This window comes from Amphiprion ocellaris, chromosome 9 (assembly GCF_022539595.1).
Source record: "Amphiprion ocellaris isolate individual 3 ecotype Okinawa chromosome 9, ASM2253959v1, whole genome shotgun sequence".
Taxonomy (NCBI): domain Eukaryota; kingdom Metazoa; phylum Chordata; class Actinopteri; family Pomacentridae; genus Amphiprion; species Amphiprion ocellaris.
Window position 1 is genome coordinate 3,761,759 of NC_072774.1, and position 15,747 is coordinate 3,777,505.

The 15,747-nt window shown below is 39.1% G+C and overlaps 1 protein-coding gene across 2 annotated transcripts in view; it reads right to left on the reverse strand.

Annotated features, from left to right (window-relative positions):
• itga10 (integrin, alpha 10) overlaps positions 1 to 15,747 on the reverse strand; it is a 51,427-nt gene that overhangs the window by 20,861 nt on the left and 14,819 nt on the right. For both annotated transcript variants that reach the window (XM_035944194.2, XM_035944195.2), the window contains exons 2-8: positions 14,327 to 14,438; positions 14,120 to 14,229; positions 13,946 to 14,034; positions 10,119 to 10,233; positions 9,893 to 10,020; positions 8,366 to 8,514; positions 574 to 724 (exon numbers count right to left, since the gene is read on the reverse strand). In XM_035944194.2, the coding sequence (XP_035800087.2) occupies positions 574 to 724; positions 8,366 to 8,514; positions 9,893 to 10,020; positions 10,119 to 10,233; positions 13,946 to 14,034; positions 14,120 to 14,229; positions 14,327 to 14,438 (854 nt within the window). The remainder of the gene's footprint in view (positions 1 to 573; positions 725 to 8,365; positions 8,515 to 9,892; positions 10,021 to 10,118; positions 10,234 to 13,945; positions 14,035 to 14,119; positions 14,230 to 14,326; positions 14,439 to 15,747) is intronic.

A 15,747-nucleotide genomic window follows, 5' to 3' on the forward strand; every position in this document is an offset into this window, starting at 1 on the left:
TTGGACAAATTTAGAAAGATGTTTCACCATGCTGAATGTATCTTCCAACAACTTTTGTTGTTGCTTTCTGCATCATTTTGTATCTCTTTCCTGTCACTTAAATGTCCTATTTTCTTAACCTTTTTCCATTTTGTGTGTTGTTTTTTTTTAAATTTGTGTCCATTTTTTTCTTATTCAGGGTCATTTTCTGGCTAATTTGTGATGTTTCATGTCTCTTTGTTGTCTTTTGGAGTGTCTTTGTGGTAATTTTTGTCTAGTTTTTTGTCTCCCTGCTGCCATTTGTGTGTCTCATATTGTTCCTACTGATAGCAGAGGTTCCCTGTTTGAGGGTTTCTTGCAATAGTTTTAGTAGACGGGATAGAAAGAGCTCCAAAAGACCACTGGACTTTATATTGCCGTGGAAAATGAAGCGACAGCGAAGGGAAAAAAATGCTGCTTTGAAATTCAGAGGCTGCATGTAAATGTTCCACTAAAACAGTCCCCTGCATCACGATCCTGCAGGGACACCAGCGCTGCCTCCCGGGCTGCATCAGTCTGAATATGTAACATCCAGATTTGAGTGGATGTACTCACAGCGATGGCGTATCTGGTGATGTTTCTGTTCTGACACTCTGCCAGAGCGTCAGGCAGCTCCTCGCCGTCGTGAGATTCTCCGTCCGTCACCACGATCATCACTTTGGTGGCGCCGTCTCTCGCTCCACGCTCAGCGCTGAACGCCTCGGTGCTACGAAGAAACAGAGAAAGACAGATGCTGAATGAATTTACTGTAAACTTATAACAGTTTTAATCATTTGAAGTTTCATGGATGTGCTCTAGTTGCTGTTTATTGCTCGGCCAAGGAACATGGTGGAGTTATGTGATGATCAGCGTTGGTTTGTCTGTCTGTCTGTCTGTGTGCAACATTACTCAAAAACGGAGTAACGGATTTTGATGAAATAACAAGTGAACACTACATCAGCTGCCTGCTGACGATCACATGATCGTGATCCTACTACAAATCCACCGCTACAGGCTTATCAGGACTTATCCGTTAGAAATGATACAAGGAACAACTGATCAAATTGTGGGGGTGTTTCTGAGTCCCATCAATTCCAGCCGCCCGCTACATATTTAGGTCACGTGATTCGGTATCCATACATAACTTACACATGTATAACACACACCTGTGCTCAGCGCAAGGTCATTTTGTTTGAGAGTACATCTATATTAAAAGGACATATTCTATGTTGCTGTGATTTCTGATCATCAATACCTAATTTCTCCTATTTGGAAACCTACTTGGCAATAAAACTAACTTTGAATTCGGAACCAAAACACTCGACGGATACAACATAAAAATAAATAAATAAAAATGCCAAAATGATACCATTTATCAGCACAAAACTGTAAAAACTAAAAAAAACATCTTTAGATTTTCAACTTTCCGACCTTCCTTAAACTAACTTATGCGATGCACGGTGTTTCAGCAAAGTCTCTTTGTTTTACATGTCTCATTTTGAAAAAATGGTAAAAACAAGGTGCTTGCTGTAACGAGATTCTGTAAAAAACACAAAATTCTGTTTTCTTTCTTGCAACTTAAAAGCTATAACTGACTCAGCTGTGACCAACAGTCACAAGGCAAAAATTCAGAGAATTTTTGGCTGAAAAAGCAGTCAAGTATGAAAATAAAGGAAAATCGTTAAATATCATATGTATGCTATATACTATAACATAACACCTGTTGCACATGCTAATCATGATTTTTTTTGTAAATTTTAGAGCCAAAGAAATTCAACTTTTATTCTTTTTTTTAATGATTTCTGTCATTTAAACTGTGTAACTGTCCAACTTTGAGTGTAATTCTGTCATTCTAACTGCACAGAAGACTTTTTTTTTTAGTTCTCGTCGTCTTCCCGGTTGTTCTGTTTCCATAGAGGTAGAAAATGAGCCCAACATGAAGAAAAATGTGAGAGGAGAGAATAAAAAACACACATTTGGAGTTCATATGGTTAAGACTCAAGAAAAAAGGAGTGAAAATATAATTATGAAACGAAGAAGAAGGAAATAAACGTCCCGGTAAGGATAATATACACGACTGAGAGCTTCTGTGAGAAAATGAGAAGCTGTAAAAACACTTCTTCCCATCAAATAAAATCAACTCAACTCAACCGGTCACGAATGACACACAGACCTGAAGCAGTCATCGCATGTGTCACTGCACTGCATCACCGCATCCCTGCATTCCCATCCGGTGGCGCTGCCATTCTGAGGGGAAACCTAAATGACAAACAGTCCAGCAGAGTCGAGCCGCACCCTGTTTGTCTGCAGGAAACCTGTTCTCACTGGGACCTGCTCTGGCTGCTCGGCCTCCCAGTCACCGGGAGGGAACTCAGTCATTTTCAGGCCCAACTCCAGCCCCGGACTAAATATAACATCGTGGTGAGCCGCAAGAAACCCAGAGTTAAAAACAACCAGGCAGTCTGCAAATTACATATCAGCAGCAGCAGAGGAGAAACGCAGCAGAGGAGCGAAATGAATGAGGATAAGGACGAGAAAGAGACCCGAAGGATAAATAAAACAGCCGCAGAAGAGGCAGCGAAAAGAGGGAAGAAGTCAAACATTACAAATTACAGAAAAACAAAAGGCGATAACTGGAACAAAACATGATTCTTTCACAGCGACGCCACAGAAGAAACGTGTTTAGTTCCACAAAGAAGCTTCTAAAAATGGTTCCTCTCGACACTAAAGAATATTGAAAATAGAAAATCTTCAAAATAGTTCCACATGGTTCCATTTTGTTAACAGGACTTTCTTTTTAAAGCAAAGAAGTCAATTTCCAGCCTTTCTGGGTCATTTTAATTACAGCACATTTAATATTTTGCGGCTGAATTAAATTGCAGAATTGAACAACACATTTCAGGAAACTATGTTTGGCATTTCTCCCTGTTTTCTGGTGTTTTATCAACCAAATGATTCATTAATAATCCAAAAAAATGACCAGTTTTAGCTCTGATTTCATGCTAGGACTTGCCAAGAAATAACTCCAATACAAAAAACAAACAAGCAAAAAATTTGTCGTTTAAAGGGACAAAAAAGAATGATTTTGAAACATTTTTAACTGTAATTTGTTGTAATTTTATAGATTTTTCCCTGCATTGTTAATTTAAAGACAATATTTAGTAGAGAAAAAATAATTTATCTAAATGTATATAATTAATTGTAATAATTGTATAATATAAATTTTTTTGTTTTTTTTACAATTTTGACCATAATTTTATTTTATTTAAAAAAAAGCTTAAAAAAACAATATTATTTTTTTCTTTTTCTTCTTCGATTCAAATCAGCAACTAATATCATCGTTTTATGGACATTTGCCATTATATTTTTGTTCTTTTGAAACATTTTTTTCTGCAAACCTTAATGCAAGATTTTTACCTTTTTTCTCTCTCTTTTTTAACAGGAGCTCGTTTTACAGTGCACATAAACAATCAACTAAATAAAGACAAAACACCAATTTTGCATAAGTTTATGTAATTTTTTGCAAATTTGGAGTCATTATGAGAATGGCTATTTCCATTTTTCCAGCCTCTCCAGACCTTTTTATTATTATTATTTTTTTTTTTTACCATAACTTTCCACATTTTTTTTCAACCATTTTTTTCTATTCAAATCAGCAACTAATATAATTATTTTATGGACATTTGCCATTGCATTTTTGTTTTTGTTTTTTTGTAACATTTTTCTGCAACCCTTAAAGCAAGATTTTCACCCTTTTTTTCATTTTCTCTCTAATCTTTTTTTTTTTAACAATTTTTTGACCACAACTTTACACTTTTAAAAACAAAATTCATTTTTTTCTACACAAATCAGCAACTATGAAATTATATTCACCGTTTCTACAGTATTTTTTAAAGTTCTTTTTTTCCCTTTTTTACCTAGCGAGACACAGTAAACATGGGTGGAAGAGCGGGGAATGACATGCAGTAAATGACCATGAGCTGGATTTGAACTCCTATTCCAACATTTGATTATTTTCAAACATTCCTTACTTTTTCCCTCTTTTTTTAACAGAAGTTTGTTTTACAGTGCACATAAAACCCATCCACGAAATAAAGACATTCTTCATTTGGTGATAAAAGAATCAGAGTCTTCTGAAGAACCACTTGAGAACCGTCGGTTCTCTTAAATCCTCTTAAATTCTGCTGCTTTTAACGGTTAAAAATCCGTTAACGAAAACACAGAAGAGCAGGAGGCGGCTGAGGTCAGACTGGAAGAAAAAAAAATGACGAGACGAGACACAGGTAAGATTGGAAAAAAAAAGGGGAAAGCAGAGGGATGAAAGAAGGTGGGAGATGAGAAAGAGGGAAGATGAAAGAGCAGAGAAAGTGAGCGGAGCTAATTGGGAGGCCTGGTTGTATTTACAGGCCGTTTTATGGAGTCGCTGCAGTGTGGTAATGACACGGCAGCGGTTTGTGTTTGTGAATCAGCAGCAGACGGGTGGAGTGATGCAGGAATCGGCTGCACTCGTTTCATGTTAATGAAGCAGTTGGAGAGTCTGCGTCTAAATGAACCGTCTTTTACACATTAAACTCCGTGTGAGGAGTCAGACTGTAGCTGCTATTTCTGGTAACTGTCACATGTAAATATATAAAGTGTTAGCAGGACTCAGCGTCCGACCACAGAGACGGTTCAGGTTCAGGTCAAGTCCTTCCTCAACAATCAAAACAAAACTGCTTTTGGATATTTTCATTGCATTCGTCGTCCAAACCCACATTTTTCCTCACATTAAGAGCATTTTATGGTCGCATGCAGCAAAAAGCTGAATGATTATTAAAACAAAACTATATTTTAGATTGCTAAGTTTGCAGAAAGCAGCTGTTTATAGTTATATTTTAAGATTTTTATATTTAAATAAATTTCTGTTTTATTCCAGCTGAGCAAGTTCTCTCGATAATGATGAACCTGCTGCAGTTTCTAGACGTTTTCCTTCACTGCTCCTTTTTCACTGCACCCCTGTGGAATCTGTTTCCATGAAGAAGGAGGGAGAGCTGGTGTTGCCAATTCTGAAAAAATGGGGGCTCACCATACTCTAGATATTTAACTTTTTAAAGCTTTACAACCTCTACAAATGTGGCATTTGTCCACAACTCTGCACATCATCTGTAGAAAGATGTTTCACCATGCTGAATGTATCTCCAACAGCTTGCTCCTCTGTTCACTGTTCCTGAGCCATGCTGCACTTTCCTGTTTTAATTGTCCAAAATAACTCAGAAATTATTCAAGATCACTCAAAATGTGTCCAAAATAACCTGAAATGTGTCTAGACTAACATAAATTCTTTCAAACTGACTCAAAATTTGTGCAAAGTCACAAGAAAGTCAGATAAGACTCAAAACTTGTCCAAACTTACTAAAAAAATAACCTGAAACAAGTTAAAAGCTGAAAACATATTTAAAATACCAATTTTGAGTGATTACAGACAAAGATGTAGTCCATCCTCTCCAGACCTTTCCTCTCTACTCTGCTCATCAGCTGTGGAAAGATGCTTCACCAGTTTCCAGTTGTGATAAATGCTGTAATTTTGGCGTTTTTTCTTAAAAACAACATTCCTTTCAGACCTGCTGGTGTGTTTTTAGGTTCAGAGGGTTAATGTAGGTATTAAAGAGTGTTTTTATAGTTAATGTTATTTTAATGTTCATATACTGAACAATCACCAGTTTCTGAGCGGGGGTATATAAACCATAAAATCCACTCCTGGCTGTACTGGTGCCCAGTTTCTCCACACCTTCGTGACTTTTCTGGAAACTTAAGTCTAAAGAAACAGAGCTGCAGGTTGAGGGTCGGCCTTAAAATATCTCTATTCTTCTGAAAATAAAATTCCTGCTTTATTAAAGTCATACCCACACGGAGCACCACACCCAGATGGCTGCTGCCATTCTGGGATGCGAGTCTTCTGAACATTCACAGCCTCACAGGTAATTGGAGAGTTCCTGTTTTCTGGTGCATTTGAAGGTAAAAAGTTGGACGAGGTTTTAGTAGGAGCGTTTAAAGGGCAGTTGAAACGCAGCGACTGTAAATGGAACCAGTAAAAAAGGGCTTTAAAACAGCCGTGATGAGAAATCCAGACAACACAACTGCTGCACACTGTCTACCTAAAAACTGTTTAAAAAAAAAAAAAAAAAAAAAAAAAAAAAAGCAACTTCCAAAATTAGCTTCAGGACAAATTTTCAAATCAGAAAAGTGAAAGTTTTTGTAAAGAAATTTGAAAAAACGATGCATCTGAGGGGCAGAGGAGACAATATGAGGACTTAAAATTGAAATTACACATGCTAAAACCGAAAAAAGACCCCAAATTTGAAATGGCACTACAGTATAAATATAGGTTTTACAGTGCAGATTGGCAACCATACTACAGTTTCAATCCTCATTTTACAGTGCAGGTGTGCAAATTCATAGCAGTACTACAGCATAAATCCAAGTTTTATGGTGCAGATGGGCAGATTTGAGGCCATACTACAGCATAAATCCAGTTTTTACAATGCAGATGTGTAGATTTGAAGCAGCATTACGGTTTAAATCCACACTTTACAGTGCAGATGTACAGATTTTTAACGGTACTATAATATAAATTCATATTTTGTGGTGCAGATGTAACACCATACTACAGCATAAATCCAGTTTTTACAATGCAGATGTGTAGATTTGAAGCAGCATTACGGTTTAAATCCACACTTTACAGTGCAGATGTACAGATTTTTAACGGTACTATAATATAAATTCATATTTTGTGGTGCAGATGTAACACCATACTACAGTATAAATCCAGGTTGTACAGTGCAGATGTGTAGATTTTAAACCATGCTACAGTTTAAATCCTGTTTTTACAGTGCATATGTGCAAATTTGAAGCCGTACTACAGTTTAGTTACACATTTTACAGTGCAAATGTACAAATTTGAAACAGTACTACAGTTTGAGTTCAGTTTTTACAGTGCAGATGGGCAGATTTTAAACCATGCTACAGTTTAAATCCAGTTTTTACAGTGTAGAAGTGCAGATTTTAAACTGTTACAGTCTAAATCCAGTTTTTACAATGCAGATGGGCAGATTTGAAGCATTGCTACAGCTTAAATCAAGTTTTTACAGTGCACATGTGCAAATTTGAAGCCACACTACAGTTTAGTTACACATTTTACAGTGTGAATGTTCAAATTTGAATCAGTACTGCAGTTTAAGTTCAGTTTTTACAGTGCAGATTTGAAGCAGTACTACAGTTTAAATCCATATTTTACTGTGCAGATGTCAAACCATGCTACAGTCTAAATCCAGTTTTTAGAGTGCAGATGTGCAAATTTGAAGCAGTATTACAGTCTAAATCCAGTTTTTACAGTGCAGATGGGCAGATATCGGCCCTGGCAGCGGGCAGGAAGAGGGTCGGGGTATATAAACAGTGAGATTAGCTGAGCTGGACCTGGCGGCTGCTGGCTCAGCAGGGCTGCAGGTGTGGCAGCGACTGACCCGGTCTACTCGTCCAAACTGCCACTACAGCTGTGAAAATACCGAGACAGTCGAACACCTTCACACACTTTTAACTCGCCACCTTTAAACTGTACTTCCAGGAGCCGCCGTTCGTTCCCATCACCCCGACTCTTCACTGCATGTCTGACCTCCGACCTTTACCCTGACCTTGTCCTTATTATAAACTTGACCCTGAACCCAGCACTTAGCTAAAATAGCTCCTAAACACAAGACATTTAAACTGTTCTCGCTCTCTCTGGGGGCCAGTATTCAAATTTGTCAGACTGAAGGCAGAAAAATGTACCGTTCAAAAGTTTAGGGTCACTTAGAACAAGCACGTGAATAAAAGTGTGAGTTTTCATGGAAAACATGAAATTGTCTGGGTGACCCCAAACTTTTGAACGGTCGTATAAATGCAACAAAACAAGGAGGAAAAATAGTTACTGGATGTAATTCCAGGTATATGTGCATGCAACAACTGAGGTTTGTTTTACGTTGTTGATGGAGCTAGAGTTAGAGATGAAAGGACGAGAACATAAGGACTTTGTCTAAAAACAGACCTGAAAGAGTTTCTGCAGGGTGATTATTGTGGTTGGAACATGCACTAAGGTTCCTGAAACAGCCCACAAGTGGAGAACGGCTTTATGTTTCACTATTTAAACTAATTTTTATCTGATCCGCAACATACCATCAGAAAGAAGAACCGGCTCGAAGAAAATGGGCCTGATTGTCATTATAACTGCAAATTATACAGTGATATATTTAGAGAAAACCTCCGAGAATGTTACACTGAAATCTAAACAGCCAGACAGTTTCCAGCCAGTGCGCCAAGCCTACAAAATGTTTCAGTAGCGGACTGACAGCAGTACCAGGCCATGTGGATGGCGTATGCAGTGCGAGTCTCCCGGCCCTCCTGGCGGCTGATGTTCTTGGCGGCCTCCACCACCTCCTGTGTGGTCTGGTAGTCGTTCAGAGACCACTCGTGGACCGCCACCTCGCCGTACTGCAGGATGCCGACCTGGAAACGCACAAAAACACACATAGAGGCATGACAACAATGCCACATGTTCATGCTAGTCGCATAGTGGTGGAAAACAGCTATCTCTTTAAGGGCCGATCCTGTTCCTAAAGCAAACAGTGCGCTGGGGGAATTTCTGAATTCATTCAGAAACCAGAGGTATTTCCTCTTCACCTCACTTCGCCCGCGACCCCCCCACTCTCTCTTTTCTTAACTCAAACCCCCTCTCGTGTTGTTTCGTCCATTCCTCTCCAACCACAAGTTGTGTCACTTTACATTACCGCCACGAATCATCCAGCTCAGATCTGCCAAGCTGGATCTTTATATGTCGCTCTGCATGTTTTCACTCAAGGGACCGGCTTGTTTTACTGTAAAGACTTCCAGTATTGTTCTGTTTCCATAGCGCTGCATGCCTTTATATTGTAGCAAAAAATGAGCCCAGAGTGAACAAAAATGTGAAAATAACTTGAAATTCAGAGGCTTGATTCACCACATAAGGGGGCTGCACTACAAATTCTAAACACATTGACATATTTTCATTTCTGAAAGTCGTACGACAAAAGAGGAGTTTGCTTGGATATAGTCCTGTCCTTTTAGCTCCAGTTTTGGTCTCCACCACCTCTGGGAAATATATGGTAGTGTGGAGTGGGTTTATTAAAAATAATTTTGATGAAAACAGCTCCCTCAGACCATTAAGAATCAAGAGTTAAGAGTCAAGAATCATTAGCTAGCTTTCCATGACACCTTAATCAACCCCTAAGTTTAGAGCATTGATAGATTTCAGAGCATTGACAGAAAGAAACTTCCTTTGGCAATATCACTTTCATTTTAGCTCTAGTTTTGGTCTCCACCACCTCCTTACTATCGTTAGCTCTTTGAGCTGCTAAATTCTCCAATACATTTACCATTTAATTGCAGGCGTTGATGTGTTTTTGTTTCACTAAGTTGTACTTGAAAAGATGCGTTTCCTTGGCAATGTTCCCTTTGCTTTTAGCTCCAGTTTCAGTCATTTGGCAGCTTTCTTCTTGAGGAATTTGGAGAAAGTTCAAAGGAACGGCGCCTTAATCGACCCTTTTAGCCTTTCTGTTTCCATCGCCGTGTAGGAACCAACAGCTTTATCTGTGACGTTAGCTCTGAGTGCAACAAATCCTCCTCTAACTCCTCTCCAACCTCAAGCTGGTCGGGCTCATGTCTCTTTACATTAGTGCTGCAATTCATTCTGGTCATATCTGCCAAAGTTTATATGTCGCTAGGCATGTTTTCACTCAGGGGACCAGCTCTCCCACTGTGAAGGCTTCCAGAGATCTAAATGAGAGACAAACTGAAACCCACAAGTTTCCATTACTAACATAAATAACATTCAGTCAACTCTGTGTACCTGCATCTGGTCCGAGCTGATGTGGAACTTGCTGAGGATGTTGCTGAGGAAGTTCTGGACCTCGTACCAGGGGTAGATGCTGTTGGATCCGTCCAGCACGATCACGATGTCCATGTACGTGGAGCACCCTGCCACATGCGGGAGGTTACAGAGGTTTTATTTGGCTGCAGCGGCACGTTTCTTTGCTTCGTTATGTTTGTGTGTGTGTGTGTAGATGTGTGGTTACTTTGTGCAGTCGGGGCGATGGTCTCTCTGGGTTCCAGGTCGTCGCTGACCGAAGCGCAGATGCCAGTGCTGAACATGGACGTGCCGCATTCCTGTGACCACAGAGGGGCACAAGCCTGCAAAATACATGCAAACACACACACACACACACACACACACACACACACACACACACACACACACACACACACACACACACACACACACACACAGACAGAGCGGCATCTGGTTTACAGGTGAAGCAATTTCAGGAGGTTTTTCATGCAACTTTAAACCCAGCTGTTTAGAGTCCAGTTTTAGAAATCCTAAATTAGAAAATAATTTGGTTTACCAGAGTATGCAAGTTTGCATGCCTAGCAACCATGCTACTTCTGCAGTACACATATGCAGCTTATGTATTCTGGGTCATGCAGCTAATACACAAACTCCTAAAGAAAAAAACACTTCAAGTTCTGCACATTACTAAAAAGTGGCTGCACATACACTACTGTTCAAAAGTTTGGGGTCACCCAGACAATTTCATGTTTTCCATGAAAACTCACTTTTATCCATGTGTCATATTAGTTAAAGTTGCTCTAAAATGAGTTAAAGTTGCTGTAAAATGAGTTAAAGTTGCTGTAAAATCAGTTAAAGTTGCTCTATATTAAAGTTGCTCTAATAGCTAAAGTTGACCTACACTACCGTTCAACAGTTTGGGGTCATCCAGACAGTTTCATGTTTTCCATGAAAACTCCCACTTTTATCCATGTGCTAACATAACTGTACAAGGGTTTTCTAATCATCAATGAGCCTTTCAACACCATTAGCTAACACAATGTAGCATTAGAACACAGGAGTGATGGTTGCTGGAAATGTTCCTCTGTACCTCTATGTAGATATTCCATTAAAAATCAGCTGTTTCCAGCTACAATAGTCATTTACCACATTAACAATGTCTAGACTGGATTTATCATTCATTTAATGTTATCTTCATTGAAAAAACATTTCAGTTTTTTCTTTCAAAAGTAAGGACATTTCTAAATGACCATAAACTTTTGAATGGTAATGTACACTCTAAAAAAATGTGGTAGTTGACTTTTTTTTTCTTTTTTGTTTGGCAGGTTTTTCTGTAGTTCTGAAATAGAAATAATAATGCAGTGATGTGGACAGACTTTAGAAGTAAGACTGAGGGAGAAACAGAGCAAACTGAACCTATATTGCAGTGGATCCACGAACCCTCTGAATCCCAGGCATGATGATGGGTTTTGGGGTTCAAAAGTCTCAAATAATATGTTTCTGAATTTAAGGGCATTCTTTGGCCTCAAAAAGGTAAAAAATGGCTCGTCGTTCCAGTTGTACCTGCGTTATTCACTTTAGCGCTATGGTTTTTGAGAGTTTGCAAACAAAAATCCCTGTAAATCTCAACTTCATCCATAGAAATGTCTAGAGATAAAAACAGCTGAGTAAAGAAACGAGTACAGATACAAATACAGAATACAGAATTTTTATGACGTGACTGTTGGTTGCAGCTGAGTCGGTCATAGCTTTCCCGTTGCACTGAAACATTCAGAATCTTTGTTTATAACAGGACGTAGTTACTATAAATGGTTTATTTTTGGCGAATTGGGGTTCAGAGTTTCAAATAACATTTGGTAAAAAGTTGTAAACATCATATTTTTCTGAATTTAAGGAGATTATTTGACTTCAAAGAGATACAAAATGGCTTGTCACTCCAGTTGTACCTCATTATGTACCAATTCTGTACTTTCCAGTGCATATGTTTACGAACAAGGACATAAAAGGTGTAATTTTGTGACTACACAAGCGCAGAAATGTTCTGTTTTGTCCTTTTAGGTCCATTGCTGCACCTTGATTTCTGAGTTTATATTCTTAAAAGTTCTGCAGTCCAGAGTGTGGGCGTTTCCTTGGTCATTATCAAAGAGTTTAACCACGTAGACAAATATGGCCGAGTGACCAACGTCTAAACACACACACACACATTAAAATAAAAACCCTGTAAATCAGGGCAGACTGGGGACAAAAAGAAAACAAGTCATAAGAGGGAATAAGTCATGGAAAAACTACAACGGTGTGGTTTGGAGGGCCGAGATACGAGAGAGAGGCAGCGAGAGAGGGAGACTATTGTTGACATGTTGGCAGTCACTGCTGTCATGAGCGGTTTAACAGAGCTGGAACACAAGAGCAGTAAAGCAATTTAAATCTGATTGTGCTAAATGCAGGGTGGCTGAATGAGGGGAGTTAGGAGGGAGTAGAGGGGGGCATCCTATAAAAATATTTCTGTCTTCAAAGCATATTTGGCTTCCATACCAAGTGGGGAAAGCGAGAGGAGGGAGATAAAAGGGAAACTCGAGCATCAGCAGACAAAAGAGGGCGGCTGAAAGTGGGCTGAAAGTGGGGTGAAATGGGGGGAGATCGGCAGAAAGAGAAACATCCTGGTTTCTCCTGCCCTGTCATTATGGACGGGTTTCTCCTCGGGGCGCTGAGATGAGCAGAGAAGAAGAAGAAGACGAGATGGATGGAGGGATGAGAGGAAGGAAAAGCGCGAGAGGTGCTATGGCTTTTGGTAGGTCTGTCATTAACAAAGGGCCGGAGACGCATTCCGATCCTGTTATAGACCTGACCGCTGGGGTTAGCATAAACACACACACATGAACGTGGCCCAGAGAATGTGAACTGTACACGACTCCACACCCGGAGCTGCAGTAAAAACCTGGCAGACGGCGAAAACACGCAACCGCACTCTGCACACGCACACGTAACACGCACTGTGTCGGCCACGGAGCTGCAGAATCAGGACTGGAGATGTTTGCAACGAGGGTTTGCACTTGACTGCTCAGAGATTTCCTCGATTTGGCTTTAACACCAGCTGGGTTTGGTTATCACAACTAGAAGATCACTCATAGGGAGAACATGTCCAGCGATGACATTTGGCATCAATAAAATACAGAAACACCGCAGGAATTGAATGAAACTTCACTCGCTAATAACCAATAAAGGGCTAATAGTCGTGTTTCCATGTAATTTTAAGGAAAATTTGAAGCTAACCTTGGAAATGTCCCAAAAAATAGGCAAATGAGCTTTGGCAGGTGGTGATATAAGATATTCAAACAAAATGGAGGAAGCTGGAAACAAAATTCTTTGCAAACCCGCCCCAAAAAGAAAAATAAAAATTCAGAAAAGTTGGTGGAGACCAAAAATGGAGCTAAAAGGAAAGTCTGTTAGATGTATAACTAAGCAATTGTTTGCTAACACCATTTATACAACAGCTTAATGAAACTATAATACGTCAGTGACCGTGTTCACACTGTTGAGTCCATTTGAAGCAAACTTTTAAAATGTCCCCCCAAAAAATGCCAATTGGCTTCTGAGCAAATAACACTGTGGTGCGTCACGTCATCAGAATGTGGTTCTATTCGTTACGTGGCCGTAATATGCAGAGTAGAAAAAAGCTGGAAGCAATACTGCCCTGAAACTGTAATTATCCTCATTTAGACCTGAAAAACTCATATCCTGATGTATAATTTGCTTCTGAAGGCATAACTTTCTCTGACACAAACACACAAATACTGCAGAAATGTGACAGGAAATCCACGCATAAAGAAATAAACTGAATGATGAATGAGTCCGTTTGACTTTAAATGTTCAAATTTATCTCCAGAAACAGGAAGCGGAGGATCAGTGAACCACTTCTAAAGTCAAATAAAACACAGTGAGGGAGGGAACTTATTCAAATTCTGTCAAATAAACACAACCTTTTTCTCACCACATCCCTCCAGGAGCACACACAGTAGAAACAAAGAGTTCGTTTCCCACACTGAGACCACATACCAAGAAGCCATCAGGTGAGTCTGGAGTCAGGGTCATCCCCAGGTGGGAGTTCCTCAGGTTCTTGGAGACGTTCTGGAGGGCAGTCTCACCTGAAACACACAAAACGACTAGTTTAGTTTTGGGAAATCTAAACTTGAATAAATGTTTTAGCTCAGGTTGTTTGTTTTTCCTCACCTAGATTCACTTTGCTGCAGTTTGAGTTTTTCTCCTCTCCCACAATGCACTTGTAGACATCTCCTTTCCTGTTGTTGGGCGGACCGTCCCACGGAGCTCCGACCAGCATCCTTCAACAGAACATCCATCATCTAAACGTCCTCTTTGTCTGCGCATTATGACAGTTTAATTACCCATGTCTCTTTTCTAATTATAACTGACACTTACGATTTCTCTCCGTCTGCTTCATGCTGTAAGACCGAGAAGCCGAACAAAGTGTCTTCTGGGCCACTGAAGATTCGCGGATGTTTCACATCTATGTTGAAACACTGACACAATCCTGCAAACAAAGAAAACAAAGAAGACTATTACATGGATTGGAAACGAACAAAACGTCCAGGAGACATATTATCAGCCACAAACATTCATGCTGCATCTGTAAATATCATCTCCACAACACCTTTTGCTCTCATGCAGCCCCATATCATCATACTTCCACCTCCGTGCTTCACTGTAAGGACTATGCATCCACTGTGGTAGTCCTGGTCAGGTTCACACCAAACATGCTGGACTCCATCTGAGAACAACTCATTTATCTTCATCTGACCAAAGAATGTTCTCTCAACATTGATCAGGCTTCTTTTTATGCTCTTTAGCAAACTTTGGTTTGGAAGTTTTGTGCCGAACAGCAAACAAGGGTTCTTCCTTGAACACGTTCTACAAAAGTTGATGGTCTGAAGTGAATTTCAGCAACATTATGCCTCAGTTTATCATTTACACATTACAACCTACAGATCACAGAGGATCTACAAAGGAACAAAACATTCAGTCACAGGCATCTGGAATTGATCAATATAGTATTATATAGTATTTCTGACAAAAGTTGGACAAAAAAACAACAAAAACAAGACAAAATATTACAAAAATGAGACACAAAAGGGGGAAAAATGAGCAAATCACAAAAAAATGAGACAACACAAGAGACAAAAAATTTAAACAAAAAAGCTACAAAGCAACAAAAACAATGCTTAAAACAATGAATAAAGAAAAACACAAAGTGACAAAAATAAGACAAAAACACAAGCGAGACAAAAAGGAAACACAAAACGCCAAAAACAAGAAACAAAACAACAAAAATGAGAAACAATACGACAAAAACATGAGACAAACAACAAAAGTTAGACAAAAAAAACAAAAAACAAAACCAAAAAACAAGACAAAAAAATTGACAAAAATGAGACAAAAAAATTACAACAGCGAGAAACAAAACAACATAAGCGAGACAAAAAGGAAAAACACAAAATGACAATAACATGAGACAAACAACACAAGTGCGACAAAAAAGACATGACAAAATATTACAAAAATGAGACACAAAAAAACAAAAGTCAGACACAAAAAAGACAAAAAAAACCCAACAAGACAAAAACAAGACAAAAAACATTACAAAAATGAGACACAAAATGACAAAAGAAAAAACTCCTGATTTTACTTTATGATCAAAACAACTTGTCATGGTCTAGAAACTATTTTAAATTTATAGTTTTACTAATTTACACTCAGCAGTTAATGTCTTCCCTGGAATTTTTACACTTTACAAAGTGGGCCGGACTGGACCCTCTGGAGGGCCGGTTTTGGCCCACGGGTCA